The 23,956-nt window shown below is 38.2% G+C and overlaps 1 protein-coding gene across 2 annotated transcripts; it reads right to left on the bottom strand.

Moving 5' to 3' along the window:
• LOC108090051 (zinc finger protein Elbow) lies at nucleotides 1-21,719 on the bottom strand. Of its 2 annotated transcripts, none has more exons than XM_017188557.2 (3): nucleotides 20,543-21,719; nucleotides 1,947-2,793; nucleotides 1-1,315 (listed from the first exon to the last, which is right to left on the bottom strand). In XM_017188557.2, exons 1-3 carry the CDS (start codon nucleotides 20,609-20,611, stop codon nucleotides 555-557), a joined length of 1,677 nt encoding a protein of 558 aa, XP_017044046.2. In that variant the 5' UTR covers nucleotides 20,612-21,719; the 3' UTR covers nucleotides 1-554. The 2 variants fall into 2 exon arrangements, with proteins under 2 accessions (XP_017044046.2, XP_017044047.2); XM_017188558.2 differs by having other exon boundaries at nucleotides 1,947-2,790; nucleotides 20,543-21,718.
• Nucleotides 21,720-23,956: the final 2,237 nt, after the last annotated feature.

Genomic DNA, 23,956 nt, shown 5'->3' with positions numbered 1-23,956 from the left:
TGTTTTGGTATTTAATTTTCTTTGATTTATTGATTTCTTTGTAGTGACTTAATTGAACATTAAAATAGTGTTCATAATTACACATTTATGTATAGGTATATATATAGAATTAATTATAAGCAGTTACTCATATATATATTTTACAAGAATTTTACAACTTTAAGTTTTTGGACAATCTTTTCATTTCGTTAATTCTGTAATCATTTCGCTTGAATATAATAAATAATATTAAAATTATCATATGCGTTTAGTAGCAGCCACACAAGGACGAGCGATATTTAATGTGCTGCATTCTTTATGCATCTATATATATATATATATATCATCGATATTCAGATATATTAGTATATATCTAGAGGCTAGACTCCTTAAGCTAAAATTGTAAACACATTTGTATGTAACTACAGTACATTAGATCACTAGCTTTTCGTTTCACGAGTGAGTCATATACACCTAAAAAAAACACATAGAGATACGACGACGACTCAAGAGAAATGATGGGTTTGACTGAAGGCCGAAGGACTCTTCCCTTTCCCAGGATCCCCTGCGGACTACTACGGATGCGATGATCCCATCCGGGGACCATATAACGAGTACGGGGCAAAGTATTGTGCCAGAGCGGGATGCGGTGGCAACCCTGGCATTCCAGGTGGCGCCAGCGACGGTGGCAACATCGAGGGTTTACCGTAAGGATGATAACGCGCCGCCGAAAGCGGACTCAATGGAGGGGTGGGGTAGGTTCGCTGAAAAAGCGGATGATTGGGCGGTATCCCGCCGGCGGCCGCTGCACTGAGTACCGCATCCGGTACGGAGGCCGTGTGCGTTCGCAGATGTTGAAACAGGTCGTCGGAGGTGCCGAATCGCTTGCCACAATACGCGGCATCGCTGCCGATCCACGAGCAAACGTACGGCATTTGTGAGGCGGCTGCCAAGGCGGCCAATTGGGCGTGGTAAGATGAAGCTGCCGCTGCCGCCGCCGCTGCCGCTGCACTCGAGGATCCCGATCCACCCTGGGAACTGTTGGACTTGGAGGCACCACTTCCGGATCCACTACTGCCGCCCTCGCACTGCGGACAGCCCGCCGGACAGGGTTGCCCTGCCGCCTTGTTGATGTAGTGCGGACTCGCCGGACATCCGGTGCAGTAGGGATCGCGGCAAACGTTGGGAGTGGCCGCCATCATCGACTGCTCCGTGAGGCCCTTCATCCGGGCGTAGTTCAGATACGGGTTCATCGCCGACGCCTTGAACATCGCGTGGTGCGGCGACATCAGCGAACTGGCCGCCATCAAGTCCATGGAATAGGGGCTGCCGTAACCTGCAACGAATATCAAGTTGGATTAATTGGAGTACTTTAATAACATATCGTGTTGAATCGAAGAAAATTTAAGAACAGTTTCAGAAAACATTTACTTTAAAATTGACTTTAAAATATGTTCAACTTAATCAGACTACAAATTGGAAATAATAAGACTTTGATTTTTAGAAATCTTTCTCTTAAATCTAAACAGACATTCGGGGAAAAAAAAATTATAAAAATGGATTTCATCAGCTTCCTCTAGCGCGATTTAAAAAACGTTTTTCTTTAAAATTTGTTAAGTTTTTTGAAATACATACGTTATTTTCTTAAAAAAATTGCTTGATATGTTATTTATTTAAGCTGCCATTAAAACTTTGAAATATTTATTTCATATTTGAAATACGAAATTGGATTTTATATAATTTTTAAATACCAAAAAACTTTTTCTTTATATTATAAAAACATTTATTAAAATGTAATTTGTTTCTACCACAAACCGTAACTTAAAGAGCTATCACTTGAAATGCATACCCCATTCCGTAATATGTATACATGTTCACCACTCATAATCCCACCCAATCTGCCCCCAAAAACGCCCCTAGCCCCTCGCATTACGCAATTGCCCCCCTGATTTGCTGGCAACACTTACCGGGTGGATAATAGGATGCAGCAGCTGCTGCCGCGGAGGCGGATCCTTGCTGGCTGGCCGCGTGCAGAGCCTTCACGTAACTGGCCTCCTTGGCGGCGGCCAGAGCGGCCTCCTGCAGGCGATTGGAGCTGGCGATTTGGGCCGCCGCCGCCGCTGCTGCCGCTGCACTTGGACTGTGCATCGCAGCGGACTCTTTGGAATTACTGCGGCCGGGCGTCGACGAGGAGGAGGCGGCGGAGGAGGCATTGGGCGGCAGGCCGGGACTTCCATTGAGCTGGACTGCACTCGCATTCAAGCCGCCCAATCCCGAGGTGGGGGTTCTTCTCAGCGAACCGGCAGCTGTGGGCGATTCTCGCTGCGAGCTGGCACTTTGGTTCGAATCGCAACGCTGGCCGCCGCCGTTCGAAGTCGATTTGGGGGTCTTAACCCTCGGCTGGCCACTGGTGTTGTTGCTGCTACTACTGAGATTTGTGGCGCCACAATCGGCGGCTGTGGTTATGTTGTTGTTCGGCTCGTACGGCTTAAAGGTTGTCGGCGTCGGTTTGCTGCCGTGGGCGGGGGTCAATTGCTGCTGCTCCACGGAACCGGTGCTAACGCTGGATGAATGACTGCTAACCGGTGAGGATTTATCGCGTGCACTCCCATCCGCCGATATCTGTTGCCCCAAACCAAACGATCCACCGACTCCTCCTCCTCCCGAATTGGATCCCTTTTGCTGGTGGTGCTGCAATTGCTTTGTGGACTTCTCGATGTTCGCCGCCAGCAGCTTGGGGTTTGTGGTATCCGCACCAATGGCGCTGCATGTTTGGGCCAATAGCGCCAACGGACTGCTTTTGTTGTCCAGCTGCTGGGTTGAAAAAATTGGGAAGAAAAGAAGGGAAAATTTGTGTATAAGTATGTTGCGATATCGTGCGTTTTGTTCATCACCGATAAGATCTTTCGTCCTTATTGTCTTTAACTCTACTTTGTTCGGCAAACACTTCTTTGGCTGACTCTGCCCCAGATCTTTATCTCTTGCCACAGAAAACTGGTGCGATCTTGAAATACTCGTGCAAGTCGCTCTCTTGCCCCTTTTGGGCGACATAAATAACAGGCCTATGGCCATAAATATTTTTAATCCCACAACAAAATAAAGGGAGTTATGAGGCCATTAAAATGTTTGCCAAAAAAGTCGAACGGAAAGATATGGAAAGGCATTAATATAACGATGGCAATGTGGTGTTGGAAAAAATCTAAATACACCCAAGGGAGTGTTTATTTATTGGACTTGAGGGGAAAAATAAAAAACAAAGGGCGTTCCGCAAGTTGACACATATTTCAAATGTTTAAATATAAATGTATGAAGGATTTCATAATCACAATCGGAATTTTTAAAGTTATCAACAATTCCGCTAATCAATTGGTAAAATATTTGCTTAACCTTCTATTGCTAAATCCATCTTACTTGCTTTCTATAATTATATTAAGGAGTAATGTTATTAACATTTAATCAGCGTTCATCGGGTTTTATGACCATTTCTAAATGAGCAATTAGGCTAATGAAATTATTAGCCATTTGTGATGTATTGGGCAATAAACAAGTGCCAAAGTTATGGGTTAAGTGGTGGTGTTAAAATTGGTTTTAGTAGAACCCTAGAAAAAAAAGGCATAAAGTGAGAGGCGGTGGGTGGCTATAAATTAAAACAAGTATTATAAGTATTTGGTGTGCTCATCAATATTAATTCATATAAAAATAATAAAAACAATTTTCATTTCAGGCTTGAAGGTTTCCTACTAGAAGAGAATTTTCTAACACCGCTGTTTATAGTGGTGATTTATCAATTGAAGGCTTGGTATTTTTAAGCACTTTCGAACACCCTATTTATAGTATGGCAATAAAAGCGATCGTATATATCAGCATTTAGAGCTTTAGGGAGTGAGAATTACCGATTGAGTAGTACAAAGGCAGATCGAAAAAGTGCCGACACAACAAACTGAAATTGCAGGCGATCGTAGTTATAAGTGTACATAAACGAAATGAATATTGCCCACTCACAGTTTTGTGCCATAAACACGAAACACGGTTTTTGCAATAAAATCCATTTCGCCGCATGCCATAAATTATGGCGCACACAGAGGGGCCCAGCCGAAGAAGAAGAAGAAGAAGAGCAAGCGGAATAAGCGGAAAGGGAAAATCCGAAACTGAGGCGAGAGTTGAACGTTCATAACTCATCGCCCAACTACAAAACATACATACACACAGCAACAGCCACATCGAAAATAATGACGTACACTTTGGCTGTATGTATGTGTGTATGGTTGTATGTAGTCGAGCGTAATTACGCTTATGCCCAACTGGCGCAAGTCGTAAACTACAAAATATTGAAGCTTTTATAACACTCAATGGGCCGCCATAAATTATTATGATACTATTGTAAAAATGGCAAAATTTCTTATCGGTACTTAAGAGTACTTTGGATGCCCTGTAATCAGAGGGTTTGTGTGTGCCACATGAAAGTAGTAACATTCATTTTTTTTGTGAGAGGATAATTTTATGGTAAGGATAACAAGGCTTAATGGTAACATTTAGTGTTGTGAAAGGGAAAAAAAAAGCTCAAAAACATTCAAAGTGTGATTAGATCAACCTAAAATTGTTTGTAGTATGAGAATTATTTATTCGAAATACATTATATCACAAATAATGAAATAAAAAAAAAAATTATTATAAAGATTTTCTTGTTTTTAAATGCCTTTACTGTTTATATTTCTACTAACAAAATATTTGTATATATTGCTACAGTTTTTAAAACAGAGTATTTCGGTAGCCAACCAAATATTCAGTACCCTTTATATTTATTCGATTTGAATTTCTGTGAATATCCCCAATCACCCCGCTCAAAGACCACTGCTCGCCAACACTTTATTAATTATTGGCGCAAAACAGAGGGGCGGGGAGGGACTCACTCCATTTCGTCTCGTTTTTAGCACAATTAGTCATAATTTATTATCACGTTGATAAAGTTTCCGTATTGATTTTCGGTATTACGCATATTCGTGTCGCACATTTTGTGTTTTGTTTGTGATTTAGTTTATAAATATTCCCCAACCCCCGAACGTATGAACACGTAAATGTGTGCAGATAGAATGGGCCATATGGGGCTTGTTTAATTTACGATTGGACAATGGCTTCATAAAACGTAGATATGTTTTATTTATATATGAGAACGTCAATTGACTGGTGCGAAGCGGAATGGAATTATTACTCTGTCTGTGACCCGTTCATATAACAATTGAGGGCAAGTTGGGGGTAATTACACAAATCACCTTCCACTGTAGAGTAACTTGGCCTATCAAAAATGTTTATACTGCAGTCTTGAATTGTTTTTTTTATGAACATGCTAAATTTAAAGGGTATATAACCAAGAAAAATACTTATTTTTAACACTTAATTAGCTGCTAAGAGCCAATGGAAAATGAAACGCGAAAAAACGTAATACTTATAAATTATGAGCGTTGTGATAATTAAAATGTTACACCTTGTGAAAAATGTGTGTATACAAAACATCGACACTAACAAGGCAAACAAACAACAACCTGAATACGGCAATAAAAAAACAAGTGACTACGACAACAAAAGTAGTCATGGCTGAGCAAGTTGGAAATGAAACCTCAACTGAAATGCATTTAGTTATTTAGTTATGGCTTTGCACAATCAAGTCACAGCCGCTCGTTAAATGCGTATAATTTAATTAGACACTTTGAACTAAACACACTCAGCTGTCATGATTTGATTTGATTTATTATCGGTTGTGTACATATTTTTAATGCTAATTCTGTTTTAAAGGTGTGTGAAGTCGGGTATAAAGTGAAAGAATGATCAGCGGCACCCGAGCTTAAATAATAAAGGTTGTGCCACATGTTAATATAACAAATTAAAATTCTCTAAGCCGCGGGCTTTTCTATTACCAAGGCTGTCACAATTGATTCGCTAAGATCTTAGCCATAACAACCATTCATCATCGCGCAATGCGAGCTATTTGCTTAACATTTCACACAAGTGTCACAGGCAAATGCCTCAAGTATTATACAAATTAACAAGAAAAGCTAAATGTGTCAAACTATTTTATAGAGCTCTAAGCTACTTCCCCGCCAACCGCTTGAACACACTCAACGCTTGAGAAGTATGACACATCGGCATACTTAAGTCATCATCGCACGTAGACTTGAAACAATAAAAGAGTCTTTGGTAAATAAAAGTAAAGTAAATTATAAACAAATAAAAGCGGCACGCGAAGCTTTTGGGGTCGAAGGAAAAGAGTGTGGCTCACGCACTTAAAGGGCCCTTGAAAAATCATACTTTACGTTAATATGACAAACAAAATGTTGAAACTTTGTGTTTTGTTTTTTTTTGTCTTGTTTTTGTATTCGAAGTGAAACAATGACATGACAGCCGACTGGGGAATAAGTTTAATTTGAGGGGGGTCATACAACGTAAGCTGGTAAGAGACAAGCTGAATTGTTGATTTTGGCTTGTTGCTTCTCAAATTGAAACTTTTGATAGATTCACTTTTGAAGCTCTGCCGAAAAGCATTTGCTTTATAAATAAAGCGTATATTGTTTGAGACGGAGTGCACTTGAATCGGTTTTGTAAGGGGTTCGCTTTCGGGGAAAATAAAGTAAAGTAGCTTTAATTTGTTCTCACTTTATATGGCTTGCGGTGGGTTACTTGATTTATTTGGTAGTAAACAGCAATAAAAGTTATCTATAATGGATTTTGTGATCTATTTTGCCACCACATCGCCCCTACATTTTGTTCGCAGTATTTTGCAAAATGCAATTTTCAAAGATTCTGCGGCTCAGGAAATTCCTTACCCTCGCACACATTACGATACAGAAATAGCTGCTATAAATATGAATTACAGGATAAGCATAAAAAGCGGAAATTGTGTGCCGCCGCCATCGTCGACGACGTTTTGCATAAGCCAACGGCAACGTCTTTAGCAGACCTTTCCCCCAAGCCCCAAAAAAAAAAAAAAAAAAAAAAAAAAAAAAACCGAAGCGAACCCAACCCCTGAGTCAGTTTTTTAAGACGCCCTTGCAGTTTTGCCCGGGAATTATAAAATAAGCGATAAAAATGGTATAAAACTTTATGCAGACTTTGTATTTTCTTCTCTTTCTTATTCGGCTCCTCTTTCTCTTTCCCGCTCTTTCTGCCCTCATATCGTTTATGCCCCAAGACTTTGTCACTGGGGTGTGGGTACTCTGTCGTTATACATATTATGCATGTATATTATATCATTCCGCCTGTTAACACCTTTTTGTATACGCTTACTTATATACACTGACGAGCAAAACTGTAACACGATTTCATTGTTTCAACTTCAAAGGTGTGTTACTTTTTTTCTAATGCACGGATTTTGAAGATCTTAGCCTTGTTTTGTAGGTTATATCATTTACTACTATTAAGCAAAATTCAAAGCCATTTGATATCAGTTAAAGAAAATGACGCGCCAAACTGTAAAAAAAGTCAAATGTTACAGTTTTGCACTCTGGTTATTTTTTTAAGAAATATTTTTATTAATGATTTTTTAATAGTGAGTTCACATCCCCTTGGACTTTTTAGCTCTTCTATGCGTCTGGGCATTTTTGGGTACACCGTCGTACCATTTCCGGGGGAATATCATTCCATACGCCATGTTGCCGCACTCACAACTCCTTCATTCCACTTAGAGGAACTGCATATTTCTCCAGCTGCGATTTCACATGACTCCACAAGTTTTCTGTTGGATTCATGTCGGGAGATTGTAGTCGCCACTTCATAGGTTGAAATTTCTGTTTGAAATCCAATTTTTTACCAATATGGACGTATGCTTGGGGTCGTTATCTTGCTGAAAAACGCATTTTTCGGCAGAAAGACTCAATTTTCCAAAACTCCTTTGGAAGATTTTCATGTAAAATGGATAGATATTGCTCCTTTCCCATTCTTCCATCGATTAACAACAAGGAACCAACTCCATTTAAATTAATGCACCCCCAAACCATGATGGAACCGCTAGCGGTTTGTCACTCATTCCTTGGTGACTGGATCGTGGGATCTCTAGTCCAATACCAAGAGCGCCCATCTGACTCAAAGCGATTAATTTTTGTTTCATCCGACCATATAACCTTGAAAACAAAAGTATTTTGGAATTGTTTGCTTTTGAAGACACTGGTAGCAATGACTTACAGTATCCCAATTCGCTATCAAGCACGGTGGCGGTTCCATCATGGTTTGAGGGTGCATTAATTTAAATGGAGTTGGTTCCTTGTTATTAATCGATGGAATAATGCGATAGGAGCAATATCTATCCATTTTACAAGAAAATCTTCCAAAGAAATTTTGGAAAATTGGGTCTTCCTGCCGAAAAATGCGTTTTTCAGCAAGACAACAACCCCAAGCACATGTCCATATTGGTTAAAAAATTGGATTTCAAAACAGAAATTTCAATCTATGAAGTGACGACCACAATCTCCCGACATGAATCCAACAGAAAACTTGTGGAGTCATGTGAAATCGCAGCTGGAGAAATATGCAGTTCCTCCAAGTGGAATGAAGGAGTTGTGAGAGCGGCAACAGGGCGTATGGAATGATATTCCCCCGGAAATGGTACGACGGTGTACCCGAAAAATGCCCAGACGCATAGAAGAGCTAAAAAAGTCCAAGGGATGTGAACTCACTATTAAAAAATCATTAATAAAAATATTTCTTAAAAAAATAACCAGAGTGCAAAACTGTAACATTTGACTTTTTTTACAGTTTGGCGCGTCATTTTCTTTAACTGATATCAAATGGCTTTGAATTTTACTTAATAGTAGTAAATAATATAACCTACAAAACAAGACTAAGATCTTCAAAATCCGTGCATTAGAAAAAAGTTACAGACCTTTGAAGTTGAAACAATGAAATCGTGTTACAGTTTTGCTCGTCAGTGTACATTTCCTTCTCCGTTTGGGTGATAATAAATTTTGCTTGCTCGTGCAAAAGAAGAACAAATATAAATGTATAAGAAAAATTTGCATAAACGGCTATAAAAATATTAAGAGCTTGGGCCCCAGTTGAATAAAATGATTCATCTAGATTTGTGATATTGTGGGTAGGACAGTTAAATTGTGAATTATGTGAAAACTAAACTGGTCGCTTTTTATTATACAACTTAGACGAGAATATAATTTATTTAAAGGCAATGGTAGGTTGACACTGTAAAACTAAATATTCATTTATGAAAGTCACTATTTTAAAACCAATAGGTAAGAACTTTTACTTAGGAAGGATTGACTTCGTTTTCTTTTAAAAATATATAATATTTCAAAAGTAGTAAATAAGAAACGACGTTGAAAAATGTTTTTATTTTTCTAAAAAAGCCATTAAGTAATTTGGCGAACCGTTTGTAATAAATTGTGTCGTCAAGAAATCAGAAATGTCAAACCGTTTGACTGTCCTGTTTTTGGTGGGGTTGAAACCATTCTAAGGCAAGCACACGCCAAAGGTCACTAACTGGTTAGCCTCTTCACTCAACCGTAAACCTATTTCGTACAAGTCTTACCCCAAATACACAAATACGAGTATACTCCCCAGACAGTGCCGACCGCAAATGCAATTCAATATGCCTGTTGGTTTATTTTCAGCCGGCACGGCAATAAGAGAAACACAAAACGCTGTCACATTAACTGTCAACTGCCGCACAACTGACACTTGTCATATTGACAACCGACAGCGTCATTTGACTGTCAAACGCGGGCCAACACAGAAAGAGATAGATAGATAGAGAGAGCAAGAGGGAGAGAGGGATAGAGAGAGATAGGACGAACAAATAGCAAATAAAGCCGAGATCCGACGAGGCCATCCCTGGCACTCAAATACTCGACTATCTCTGACTGCATGGCCTGTGACTATGTGGCATGTGGCAATGCCTGGCATGGCATAGAGTTGCCACTGCCGGTGAAGAGCACTTGGCGTTAGACAATGTTGCAATTTTAGACGTTGCATGAGTCGAGTCCCCCGGACTGTCAGCCATATCATTGCAATTGTCACAGTGGCTTTGCTGCAGTTGTGTTGGGTGCACTTTGAGTGACACATTAATGCCATTTTCATGTGTCACTCTTTCTTTCATTTGAAGCCGTAGTGCCCCCGTTGGCCCCAAGTGCCCCGCACTCTATGAAAGGGGGGCCTCTCGGAAAACTTGGCTGGGGTCGTGTCTTGTTTCTCTGTTAGATTTCATGTCAGACTTTTGTCAACATTACGTGTCTATTTAGTTGTCAGTTGGCAGTTGTTATAGCTTCGCTGCTGCATTTTCTATAGTTGGCCTTTTTGTTTTGTTTTTTTTTTTTTTTTGTCGTTTTGGCTTCCAGAGCTGTGTATGCAAACATTTGTTTTTCGTCGCCGCATTCCTCGCTTTTTTTTTCTAGCAGCATTTTTTTGTTTACTTATCTTTGTCGTTTTTTCGGCGCTGCTGTGCAAATTACTTGGTTGTTGTTGGTTTTGCATGGCGAATACTTTTTCTATCTTTTGTCAGGTGGGGTCTATTTAGTTGGCCAGGTTAGTGAGTCAAATTAGGAAACAAAAGCGATTTTGATAAGTAGGGGATGTGAATAAATATTTGTGGGCTTAAATAGAGCGAAATGTGTAGCAGCACGATGAGTATTTTTGGGTTAACCAAACAGATAATTGTTGCTCTAGAAAGAATTAAGAGTAAAGGTGACATCCGCATTGCAAATATTTTGTTTTTAGTTTCTACTGAATTAATTCAATTTATATTTTTCTTCTATATTTATGTTTATTTAGTTTAATAACCCCAAGTGTGTGTTTTTCCCCATTTGTCTAGGTGCTACATCAATGTCAGGGTAACACGGTGCGTATACACAACGCAATTAACCCAATAACCTTAAGCAAAATTAATTGCCAAAGAATGAGGGAAAAACTCAAGAAGCCATTGGCCGTTTTGCAGATCTATCACTTAATCTCACTTCCCTCTTGTTTGGCAATGTAGTAGTTTTTTTCTTGTTATTGATGTCAACGCCAATTGGCATATTCCATTATTTCGCTCATCACTCATGTGGCAGAAAAGAAAAACAAACACAAATAAAATGCGACTCAAAGACGAGGCCTCTCAAGGTTGCTCTCAGATTAGCGCAGCTGTCTCAGCTTAATGGTGTTTATTTTTTCAATTCTCGCCATCCGTATCTGTGTATCCTCCATATTCATAATTTGGACAACGTGTTTATCAATCATACGCAACGTGCGCCTGTCACCTGCCATCCAATGTCCACCGTTGTGATGGAATGCGTCAACGTGGGCGTTACTTTATGACGATCCATACTTCCTCCCGCAACCAAAACACCCACCGTATATGGTGTACAAAAAAAAAAAAAAAAAAATAAATACATATGCGTAAATAAATAAATAAATAACACCTGCGAGGGTTATGCAAAGTCGGCTCTTTGTCATTATCACAAACATAATTATTTACTTTTTGAATTCTTTGCGAGTGACTGAGCTGGATAAGTGAGCACTTAAGCTATCTTATTTATTTGACATTATCTATCTTTTTGACATCATGCCTCACATTTTAAATTATCCCATTTCTCATGGTTATTAATAGCAGGATTTTATTAATCTTTGTATACGTTGGATAAGGAAAATGTCATAAACTGTGCAAATATATGATTGTTTCTGCTATATTTATTAAAATAAATGCATATTCTATAAATCATCCTTAATTCAGCTGATTTATTTTGATTTATTTATGCATATTATTACTCAAGAAAATGTTGTGAAACAAATGTTGTTTTGCTTCTGAGAATCCCATTAGCTGTCATCTCGTTTAATATAACAAGACTGTTGAGTAAAGTGTGTGTATTCAGTTTAGCACCTCAAACTGGATCATGAGATGAGGGGTTCACAGAATTTTAATGTAGTCTTACCCCTGCCTCAACCCCACTCACATCCGATTATTTCACCACAAATCTTTGTTGTTCATCAAGAACAATAATTTTGATATTTTATTCCCCCCATTTAGCGGAATTCGTACGTATATATACACTCGTATATCTACGTGCCTGTGCGGCGGCAGCTGTTGGCCTGGCAAATTAGCATAAAGCCAACCAAAAGGTGTCTGTCATTGCTGTCAAGTGAATTGAATGCCTGTGCCCACATGCGGCATTCATTAATTCCTACTTTCCGACTGATCCGATCCGATCCGATCCGATCTGTACCGCGCCGCGTTTGTCGCTCATTTTTTCTCGATTTTATTTTTATTAAGAAAAATCTTTAAGCTGACAGCTGACTAAATTAATTTGACAATAATTAGCATTTCAAGTTGTCAACGTTAATGAAATTTCTACCCCTCGACTCCCTCGACTGTTCACCTGATGCGTTCGTTCGTTCGTCTCCATTGCGATCGCATAATGAATGCAACGACACTTTATTATTTTAGTCCACTGCAAATGCAGTATTATTGGTGTCTCGCTGGCATTGTTGGCTGTCAACTGGCTGTTGCCTTGGCTTGCCTGTCAAAATGCCAAACTGACGACGGGCAGAAGGACAATCGAGGGGGTTTACACTCTTAGAATAGTGCTAAAGTTTATAAACCCAATCCACAAGGATATACTATTAAATATGCGTTGGTTTTAAGAAAAAAGATATTTTGTGGATTTCCTTATTTTATTTTAAGTTATATAAACATGTTCGTTAAATACCAAATTTTTCCCTTAATGAATTTCAAATTACAATTTTTTAAGTAACCTTTTATGGTCTATTTCTTTTAGTGTACGATGATGACGATGAGCCAGAAGATGCGGATCAGATCCGCCCGGACCCACAACATGTTCGTTCGGAGGTGTCATTCGCATTTGGCATCGCGTTAATTACGTGTTATTTATAATTATGCCGCTCTACAGTTGCGTTGACAAGTGTTGTCAGCATCCCATCCCCGCCTACTGCCACGCCCCCATTTGGCCAAGCGCCCTTTTCTGATTATGTTTCTCACTTGCTGCATTTGTAGCCTGTTCGTTTTGGCATAATCCATTTCAACGTCTTGCCTTGCGTGCTTCAATTCCATTTTTTAACAACACCAATAAATGATTTTTTTTGTGTTTTAATATGCACTCTTGGTGGTTAGTTTTCTTATGTTATCGGTGATAGTAAGTTTCCGACATTTTTTTAATTTCCGCAGATAGATTGAACGGAACTTTTACAGTAAAATTACATAATACTTTACTAAAATTCTAACTTATAACATTTTTCATTTATTTTCAGTATGGAAGATCATTAACATGTTACTTTAGGATTAAGTTATCTTTTGAAAGGTAAATTTTAATTTTATTTGTAACAAACTAAGCAAGTATCATTTTTATCTATGGCCTACTGTACATATACAGATAGCGGTATAGAAACGACAAACCGAAAGCTTGGTAAAGGAAAACAAATTGTTGTTGCACTTCCGTTGCCAGTCAACTCTGACAGCAAGAAAGAGACGGCACCAAGGGGGCAGAGGGAGATGGATAGAGATAGAGTGGGATCTTCCACTATTTTAGCACTTCGCGTCGGCTCTGCCAAACTGACAGTTTTGTGTTGCACAGCTGTTGCCCATCTCCCCTTTCCAATGAGAGGTACACAGAAAAAAAAATAATAGAAAAAAGTGAATATAGTTCTATTTTTTGCATATCGAAATACAGTCTCCATTTTTTCTGAGTAAAAGTTTAATAGGCTTGAAAAACACAAATGAATTTGTTTATATGTTAAGCGAAAGTAGTCATAGAATTTAAATTCTATTACAAGCTAATCCAATTTTATTAAACTTTTTTCCGTGCAGATAAAATTTGCGAATAAAAAATGCACTTGGCCTGTCTGTTCCAAAAAACGAAACTGAAGCATTTGGGATTTGGCGAGGGGAGCGACAGAGACGGCGAATCCGACTGAATGACGTGCTGACGCCTCTTCCCTCTCGCTCACTTCTTGCTTGCCCCTCAAAAGCCTTCTGCCTGTCTGCATAATAAAATGCGAAAATATGCAAATAGAGCCAAATAACGCGAGCAATGCAACCAACAAAAACAACAACAACAAAAAATCAAATGAAGGTGGAAGGGGGGGATTGGCGGGCAAAAATGGGGAATCTCCCCCTTTCGTTAGATTTTTTCGCTGCGATAAGCCAAAGAAACAGAAAACGGGGGGCAAAAATAAAAAAAAGCAGCGCACATTTTGTTGTATTTTTTATTTGCAAAAGTACGCCGAAATGACAGCGCGACAAGCCAAAAAGACAGCGGAGACAGCTGAATAAATGAATTGCAGTAGGTAAATTTTATTCGCAACACTCGCTCAGCTAATTTGAATAGGCAGCGGCACATGCCGCCCCCTCTCGATTCCCCCTCGATAAAGATGCTACCCACACGAAAAGTGTGGAAAGCCTTTGTTCGGTGCAAGATATTTGACACGTGATAACGCACACACAACGCCAACCTGGGAAAATTGCCAAAGGGCGTGAGATGTGCATCGCATTGTTCTGCAACAACTCGCTGCACTTCCTACCCTTTTCAGTTTTTTGCTTCAGGCTCAAAGAAAATAATACGAAAGGTACTTGGTGCTTAATTTCTTTAGAATTGAGGCTTGAAATTCCCTTTTTAATTTATTTCACACTTGTATCTAATTTCTGCTGTTTATACGCATTTGTTTGTTGTTATTTATCAATTTTTAAATCATTTTGGCATATGATCAACATCAAATATCCAGTAGTTGCTATTCAATTTTCATGGGACCTGTCAGCAGTTTTTCCCTGCGTAAGTCAAACGAATGTTATTCTAACTTGACACTTGACATGACATTCAAGTCATTGGAAAGTAACAACTTTGACAGTGTCTTTAATTTATTTTATTTTCTCTATACGGTTTCTTTTATTTTTGTTTTGTATATTTCAACCTTGCCATTTTTGCCTTGAAGTGTCACAAGTACTGTCTATCTATGTGTGTTGTTTTTGGTGGAAAAGCGGAGGGAAAGGTTCGGAAAGTGTCAACGGCAGTCGAAAGACAACAAAACGGGGGAAAAACGAAAGCGAAGAAGAGCTAGAAATTTGTAACCGAATAGCAATCAAAAAGTGTCACTTTGACACATGTCAGTTTGTATTTAAATGAACTTTTCCGCCTCTTTTGTTGATGGGGCATATTTCATTGTTTTTCGAGCCGAGAAAAAAAATTAAACAAAATTGGGATAGCATGTCAGTCGTTCTTGAAGAATTAAATTCAATATTTTTGCGTAAAGAAAAAATTAAGCAATCTGTCAGTCTTTAGGTTTTCAACTATTTTGAGAAGTCTTTAATTTAAATGTGAGATATAGATAAATATTTTCCTTTTTTTTAATATTTGATACTTCTGATAAATTAAACAAAACTTTTGAATATTGTACATAGTTTAAAAGGATAATAGTCATTATTTCAGCTAACAGATAATGATTACGAATTATTTATGAGCAATTTACTCTTTTTTTGGTGTTTTGTTGTTTCGTGTGACGACTTGTCCAAAATTTCTTTATCGCAATCGGTTGAAAGTGCCTTTACCGGTCACTTTCACTTTCGGTGGTGGCTGTAAATTGAGACCAGCTTGCAACACGAAAAGTAATTTGAAACGCTTTCAAATGACTGCCACAAAATTAATGGACTCCAATCAGACACTCACACAGAGTGCGACTCGCTCAAGTGGCGCCAATTAAAATGATTAACATCGCGATAGAATAAATAAAACATATACACCCAAAAAAAAAATGTCCACCGAACGGCCAACAAAAAAATAAACGGAATACCCAATGATAAGAGGGCTTTGATAGCTCACAAGTTGTTTCAGCGCATAATTGATGTGATTGAGATTGATTGTTTATTTGTTTTCCGTCCATTCAGTGTGAGTTGATTTGATTGAAATTTTCGTTCCCTCCTCGGACCCCAAAAAAAAAAGGGCGCCAGTTTGACCGCTTTGTGGACTTATCAGCATTACATTTTTAGCCCCCTTCTTTTTGCCTCTCCCCTTTACATAGCAAAGCTATAAAAAATTTATATATTCTTGCCGTTTGCCTTCTTTTGAAAATTTCAGCTTGGGCTTCAAAAGCAATTTGTGTGCATTTAGTGTCAAATGTTGTGTTAAGCTCGAAAAGCCCCATTTGCCCAATGATCTGTTTTGTGGGACTTTGTAAGGGGCTTTGGGCAGCCGGCTGATTAATATTTATACACAATTTTATGGCAATCACTCATACGCCCCGTATTGTGTAGTAACGAACTTAATGATTGATACCATTTGAAACCCATTTAATTTTCGCCGGATTACGTGGCATTAAGAATGCCGCGGTAACGGTCAAGCGTTTTCGTTGGACATTGGGGAATTATGAGGGTTTTTCCCTCTGTGACTTGGCTTTAAAAGCAATTTGGGGAAATGTGGAAGGTAAATAACATTTGTCACATGGCAACCCATAACCATGTGCTTCTATATAACTGAAGTCAAATTTAAAAATATAATTTCTTTTCAATTAAATGCATTAAAATGCATACATTTTTTATTTATTTATTTTTATTTCAAAGTTGGCTTAACCTGTTTTAGCAAACAATTGAGCTTGTGACACATCTCATGATGCTGTTAATGGTGATGATGATAATGCAATTGACAGTTATCAGCGGGAACATTAATTTGATTACTTCTATATGAATTTATTGGTTAATTTGTTGGAGCATTTTACGATTATTGACTTTGACTGTTTTATAACCCACATTCGTCCCCCTTTTCAAGCCCCCCTTCCATCGAATCGATTATCTCGGGCCATAATTTGTAATGCCGCGACTTAACTCTATGGAAAAAAAAAATAAAACAACCGAGAAAAAAAACGGGTTATTATTTTGCGGTTTAAGCGGCGATTGCAATTCATTATCATAGCTGCCGCCTTGCGTGCATTTAAATGAATTCATTGAGTTTCACCCATTCAATTTGTACATACGCAAGCATTTAGTTTTCAAAATGATATTTGCCATGAATGGTTATGACTGTAGTTAGGGATTGGGGGGATCGGAGGTGTTGGTGGCACGATTCGTTGGGGCTGTTCCGAGTTTCAAGTGATAAATGCCGTTTGATTGTACTCTCAAATGGCAATAAAACCCATAATGCGGAATGGTAACATTGAGTTGGCCGCTGCTGTTGAAGTTTTATTGCTTCTTTCTATTTTTTACTTGATATTTATAGTCGCTTATTAACGAAATTGGATCGTTAAATTTATGATCTCACCATAAAATGTCATAAATTTCTTAATGAACAGCAGTATATATCGTTTCGATGACTGTTTATTTTTAAGTCTGTTCTTAATCGATTTCTTATCACCCCATAAGCCCAAGTGTTTTTTGCAGATTATCCAAGGGGCAAGTAGCTATATAAAATTCAAGATTCAATGCCATTTCTAAAAGCAAAGTTATTGATTGATAGATCGATTGATTGATTTGAAGTACGTTTATGTGGAATTTTATTTGATTAGAGCACAATGTTGATTTTAGAATGTGACTAACACTTTATTTTTAAATACTGATAAGGAAAATATGATCTATAAATGAACTGGATTGATTATTTCATTAAACGGTTCGTAATACTTAAAGCAATATTTTATTTTTAGAACATCAACGTATGGTTTGGTCTTTAAAATATTTGACTACCTTTTTATCTATTGTTTGCTTAAAGTCATAAGCTTACTGTGTTAATAATAAACGTTTTTTTCGTATATGCTAATCCTCCTAATGGTCTCACAAAATATACACGCTTGATGTAAATTGACTTTTAACCCAGCCCAACCCCAATTAGAGTGCCATAACAATTCCGCTGTATATCTTGTACTTCAGTTGTCTGTCTCGCTTTTCACATATTTAAAATGTTCCAAGAATTAATTAACACTTTGGACAAAAACTATTATTTGTGTGCGAGTACAAAAAATTAACATGACAGCTCTAGACATGGCAATTTATCACTAGCACATAACACAACATGCCGAGCCAACTCCATTCGACTTGACTCGAGTCGACTCGACTCGACTCATTTGTTGTTGTTGTTTGCTGGCATTTCTGCTGTTGATGACACTTTAATTAGAGCCACACGCAAACACAAAGCCGACACACGGACGTCGAAAAGAATGGCCCATTGAGGGGAAAATTCGCCAGGGGAAAAGCCTGAGACAGAGCCGTTATGTCAAGCGCACACTTTAACTGCCAGTTTTCGACCAGTTGCTGGGTTTTATTTTGGTGTACCCAAACCAAGCCAAGCCAAGCCAAAAACCGAGCCAAGCTGATGGCATCGTGTGGTTAACTGAAATGAACGTCGGACTGCATAAATGGCCGCTTGACTGACACATTTAATTATATTAATGATGTTTGCGGTCAGCTGACATTTGCACTTTATTTACCTTTTTCTGCCGCTGCTGCTCTGCTCTGTCAGTTTAACTGACTGGTCTTGAGCTCTCATGTTAAGCTCTCTGACATGAGCCGGGCTGGTCCGAACTGGAACTGACTTTCACGTTCAGATTTTGAGTTATTGCTTAACAGATAGCTCCGCAGTCGCATTTATTTCCATTTTGCGACGCCGTTTCCTTTTTCGGTCGAAGCAAAGTTTTGTAATTTTTCAACATGTGACAGCAAATTATCGACAGTCACTTCGAAAGATCTCTCTTTCTCGCTGTTTTTAGTGTATATTTGTATTTATATTTGCTTTCTGTCCCTGTCTGCGCTTTTATGGTCTGGGGGCGCCACATAAAAGATATACAAATGATGCCACTGACAGCTGTCAAGCTTAGTTTATTTGATTTTATTATAATTAATTATAAGCAGCTGCCATTAATCATTGAATAATTTATACGTTCGCAGATAGTATCTCAGATAAATAACAAAAGAAGAAGGTTAGTCAGTCAGCGCGGGACACGTAAAGCTAAATTTATGCACCTCGCACGTCAATTTTAAATCGCATTTAAAGTCTTAATAGGAAAAAGTATCGAGTGTTAAAGAATGAGTTGGCAAAACACAGGAAAAAGTCCATTTAATTACTAAGGAAATAAAAATAATACCTAAACAAAAAATTAGTTACTAACAACATGCCAATAGTTTTTTGTAAAACCAAATTAGGACTTCATTTTAAATTTTTTTCCTTGAAAGCTAATTTAGGTAATATTTTAAAGTGACTTTTATCACTTGGCACCAAAACCAGTTCATCATCACAGCGCGTTGGGGATACGATCCATTGATTTATGGGTTTCGCCTCATTTGCGCTACTGGAAAGCTTTCACACGACCAATATGGAAATTGGCTGGGGCTCTCCACCGAAATCCGTAAATCACGTAAGCTCCGAAAAACGCTATTCCAAATTACCCAGTTAATGAATGTACTCATCGTGCTGGTGCCATAAACTGCTTCCGTTCTTTATGAACAAAATGCGCTCAACAAATTAAAATGAAAATTTATGAGTCTCACGGCAGTTCGAAGAGAGATAGTTTCGGGTTAAGTGGGGGAATGGGGGAAAATGGGGACCGCAACAACTTTGACTCTGATTAACTGCCATAGTTCCTCGAACTCTGTTTGTGTGTGTGCGTTATTGTGTGTGTGTGAAATTGCATTTGTTTTCTGTCATTATAAATTCAAATTTGGCGCGCCATAAATTTGAATACAATTTCCAGAGGTGCACTCGACTCTCTAAACACTTCCAGGCAGAGGAAACTCGGCTGAGGATTTACATAGTTTAATATGAACAAACATAAATAAGTTTTATGTGCAGATATTGGAGAATTTATCGTTCTACGATTGTGAATTCGCTATTTACCTCTTTCCCCTTCCTCTTCCCCTCGAAAAAACAGTTCCGTTTTTGCGAGCACATGGCCCAAAGTCTTCTGGAAGTTTGGAGGAGGTTGTTCGGTTTTGGATTGGTGCAGTGGTTTCGTATTTCGCCTGAGGGGAGTGCTTCACAGTCGACATTTTTATTATTTATGAAATATTGCTAGACCATCTATTTCGAATGTCCGAAATGTCGATAGTTGTTATTCATGGCTGTAAGTTTTATAATCGAACGAAGCGAATTGGGTGTTATGGCAAATATATTATCCACATTTCTCTACTTTAACTGTGGTGATTTAGGTATTTCTCATTCTTATATATGAACTAATCAATATATCTTAACAAGGTTTTTCATGCTTAGAGCCCGAAGTGATATGCAAATTAACATTTTTTTTGTAGGGATATATAATATAAGAATATACATATTATAAAAGACAAATTCTTGACCTAAAAGCAAATGGCTTTTTAATGGTAGTTTTTAAAATGAGTTTGTAGGTAAAGAAAGGATATAAAATAATTAGGAAGATGAAGTATAATATTGAATTTTATTATGGCCAGTTCCCCATTGACCATTTGTTTACAATCTCTTCCAATCTAAGTGGATCAAGCAGGTTTGCCAAAAAAGAGTAATCGCATTAGTCATCGACCTGAATTGTGCGATAAAGCCTGATAAATTCAATAAATATCTGATTGCCCCATTACCAGTTCGCGAAAAAAAACCCCCAAAAGCGAGACAAAAGGAGCAGATGATGTGCTTACCGCTGTTGGGGCAGCTGCAGCTGTCATATAATCCGGCCTTAAATAATGATGATTGCTGGATTGCAGCATTTTATTATAATTTGTTAAATCCACTTTGACGGCTTTTCTTTGGTGGTTCGGTGGAGGTGTTGAGTTGTTATGTGTTGTTATTTGTTATTGTTGTTGTGGTTATTATTGTTGTTGTTGTTGCTTTTACCAACCGCAAAGTACGGCAGCGCGCTTAACGGTAAATGCCAATTTATGTGGCGTGTGCTGCCAACTCGTGTGAAAAGCGGCGCCTGCGCCTTGCCTGCAAATTGTATTTTCCAGCTGCCTGACTTTTCGCTGATTAAGCCGTCCACGTTCCGCGGCTCTTGTTGATGTGTGTACTTATTTATGATTATTTATTTTTGTTTTTTTTCTTTGTATTTTTTTTATTCCGATTCGCAATTGTTATTGCTGCTGGTCGGGGCTTTGTTTGTAATTCGATTTCATTAATAATTCAGATTTCTCATGCGTCGAGTTGTGACTTTCACGCCAGCGGCATATTAATTTGTTGTTATTAGTTGGCTTCGCTTTAATTGTGCAATAAATTCATTAAGTATTATAATTGCCTCAGCTGGATTTAATATTTATGCACACACACGATATGTGTGTAAAAAGAATTTACACATTACTTTCTTTTCTTGGTTGGATATTTTTTTTTGCTTTTGTTGTTGATTCACGCATATGGTTTTGTTACGTTTTTATTTAAGGGTTTTCCCTTGTTAGATATATATATTTAATATATACTCGTATATTTCTTTGGCTTGGCCGTTTTTGGTTTGTGGTTTTGCTCGAATGCCTCGTTGAGGGCGCGTTTTATGATGAGGCACGTACGTATTTGATGGTTTCGGAAACGTGGGGTTATCCAAAAGTTTGCTATTTACTTAGCTAATTTTGTTTCACATGTGTATACGTTGTTATGAACTCAGTCTAATTTAGATAAAGCACAATGATCACTCGAAAACGATTTAAAAATATATAGGCGATATTGCTTTTCCGGGGGAAGTGCAGATATATATCCGTGGTAATTCCGCCTGGCCGATTTACGCTTTCGCACTCGCAACACAACACTCCGGTCGCAACAGTCCGTCCGTTCAGCGCACGTTCGAACTTTAAACGTGAAAAAACGAAATTCGACTAAAAATCTATAAACAACATGACGTGCACGCTCCTCTTGGCTCTCTCGCTCAGTAGTTTTCGCGCTCCCCCGACAAACCAGTTCGCTCTTTGTTGTTTTGGGGCCGTTTTCATTTTCAACAAGTGTGCTTTTGTTGTTGTCCGAGGCCATGCGCTCCCCCAAAGAGCGACGGCGAGAGAGCAATCGGGAGAGTATTTGGTTCCAAGTGGAGAGTAAAAAGTCTTAGTGCGCCACTCTTTGCTGAGCGCGCATGTTTTTTGCTGAGGCAGAAGTTTCGCGTGGGAGCGGAGAGTAAAAAGGGCAGTAGATTCGGTTTAGTAGTAGATGGGAAATAAGTGGCAAAAAAGTAGTTTGAAAAAGGAAGCAGTACAAAATTACAAAATCTTGTCCATTTCTAATCCTAAAATTAATATTCATGGTCATAATTTGGTTTCAATTAATTTAAACATGTTTACTAATGTTGTAATACATTTTTTTTTAACTTTTAAACTTTATGTTAAAAACCCACTTACAAAAAGCTTAAAACAATTTGTGAAAGACATATATTACCTTTAACTGTACCCCTTCCTTATAAATACATCTCAAATTCTTACCTCAAATACAATATTAAATTGTAACATGAATGACAGTTGTAAAAGTAGAAGTTCTTAAAAGATTACGTATACGACTAGTTGGGCAGCACATACTATAATATGCTAACGAGTATTGCAGTTAAGCCAGTTATACTAAAACGTAAAATAACTCATAAAAAAATACCAAAACTGTTTTTATTTAAAAAAAAAAAAAAAAAATAGGGGCCACACTCACACACCACGCTGGTCACACCGACACCAACACGCTCATTGGACGATCGTCGCTTCTGTGTAGCCATTTTGGGTAATTTTGTTGCTGCCGTTTCGCAGTGTTTTGTGGGGAATTTATTTCCTCACATGTGTGTGTCTGTGCAGCCATGGCGAGTGTGTGCGTGTGGAGAGCGCAACGGAGTCGGCCATAATTGTTTACGAGCAGGTGGGCGTGCGGCGCTTGTTAGTGTGCGAGTGTGTGTGTGGCACAAGGGTGGGGGATGTGTTAAAAGCTGCAACTCGAGCAAATATGATTTAGAGCACTGCCGGAGAGCAAAAACACCAGAGAGGAAATCTTTTGGACAGAGAGTCATTTCCGGAATGAGAGAGAAAAGCCTCTGTGCATTTCCATCAATTCACTGAGAGTTTTCCCCACTGTAAACAGAAAACAGCTGGCGGAAAACTTGTCTGGATTGGAGCATGAAGACGGGAAATGTCTGAATAAACTTTTGACTAATTTTGCGCATTGGTTTTTAAAAAGAAATTGTAGCTTAAATTTGTCACTTCAAAAGTTGTATTGGTCTATGAAATTATTAAAAATTCAGCGATAACTAAATCGCAGGTTTTCGGTTGTTTTTATAGAAAATAATTATATAATTTGTCGGAAAAATGGGATTTTTATAATATGTCTTATTTTTTTAAGTTCTAATTTTGTTAAATTCCCTAAATGCCTTTATCTCGTTTGGTATGCAAAAGGCTTAACATCTGAATCACAACTCCCACCTAAAAGCAATTTAAGAAAACATATACAAAAGTCATAATTTGTTGTTAAATTACTCTATTGAGGCCGCAGAATCGTAAAAAAACAAAAATGGTCGTAAAAACACAGCCGAATCCACGCAATTGGTTAAATATTCAAACGACGAAATCTTGCTCTAGCTTTATGGCACTAAAATGCTTTGGATTTAAAAGAGAAACACACAATTATACTAATCGTGGCGCTTTGAATTAACAATCGATAATTTACATATTTCGGCGATATATTGACAGCTGCCGCTGCTGCTCCACGCCTTCTTAAAACATTTTTGGTGATGCTCTCATAAAATGCCCCCCAATCCATTGTGGTATTTTGTCATGTTCATTAAGAAGCTTTTGAAAGTTTCGCCTTTCAAAAACCATAAAATGTTCATTTAGATGCCATTTTAATGGCGGACAGAGTCAAACGTTTTATAGCTTCCTTTGTTTCACAATAACGTTTTAGTTTCAGTTTTGGACTTAATAGACTCATTTCTGGTTTAACACAAAACAATCGAGTTTCAATTAACCACACAAAAAATATTATATCTCTTTCTCGCTCCCATTGGCAAACCACAAAATTAAGTGGCTAACAGTATTTTGTGGCCACAACACATTACAAACCACAAAGGCGAACAAAAAAAAAAAAAAAAATTATAATAGAGAACCGGGCTT

The sequence above is a fragment of the Drosophila ficusphila genome, unplaced genomic scaffold (genome assembly GCF_018152265.1).
Source record: "Drosophila ficusphila isolate 14025-0441.05 unplaced genomic scaffold, ASM1815226v1 contig_712, whole genome shotgun sequence".
Classification (NCBI taxonomy): Eukaryota; Metazoa; Arthropoda; class Insecta; order Diptera; family Drosophilidae; genus Drosophila; species Drosophila ficusphila.
This window is presented reverse-complemented; position numbering and strand designations above follow the sequence as displayed.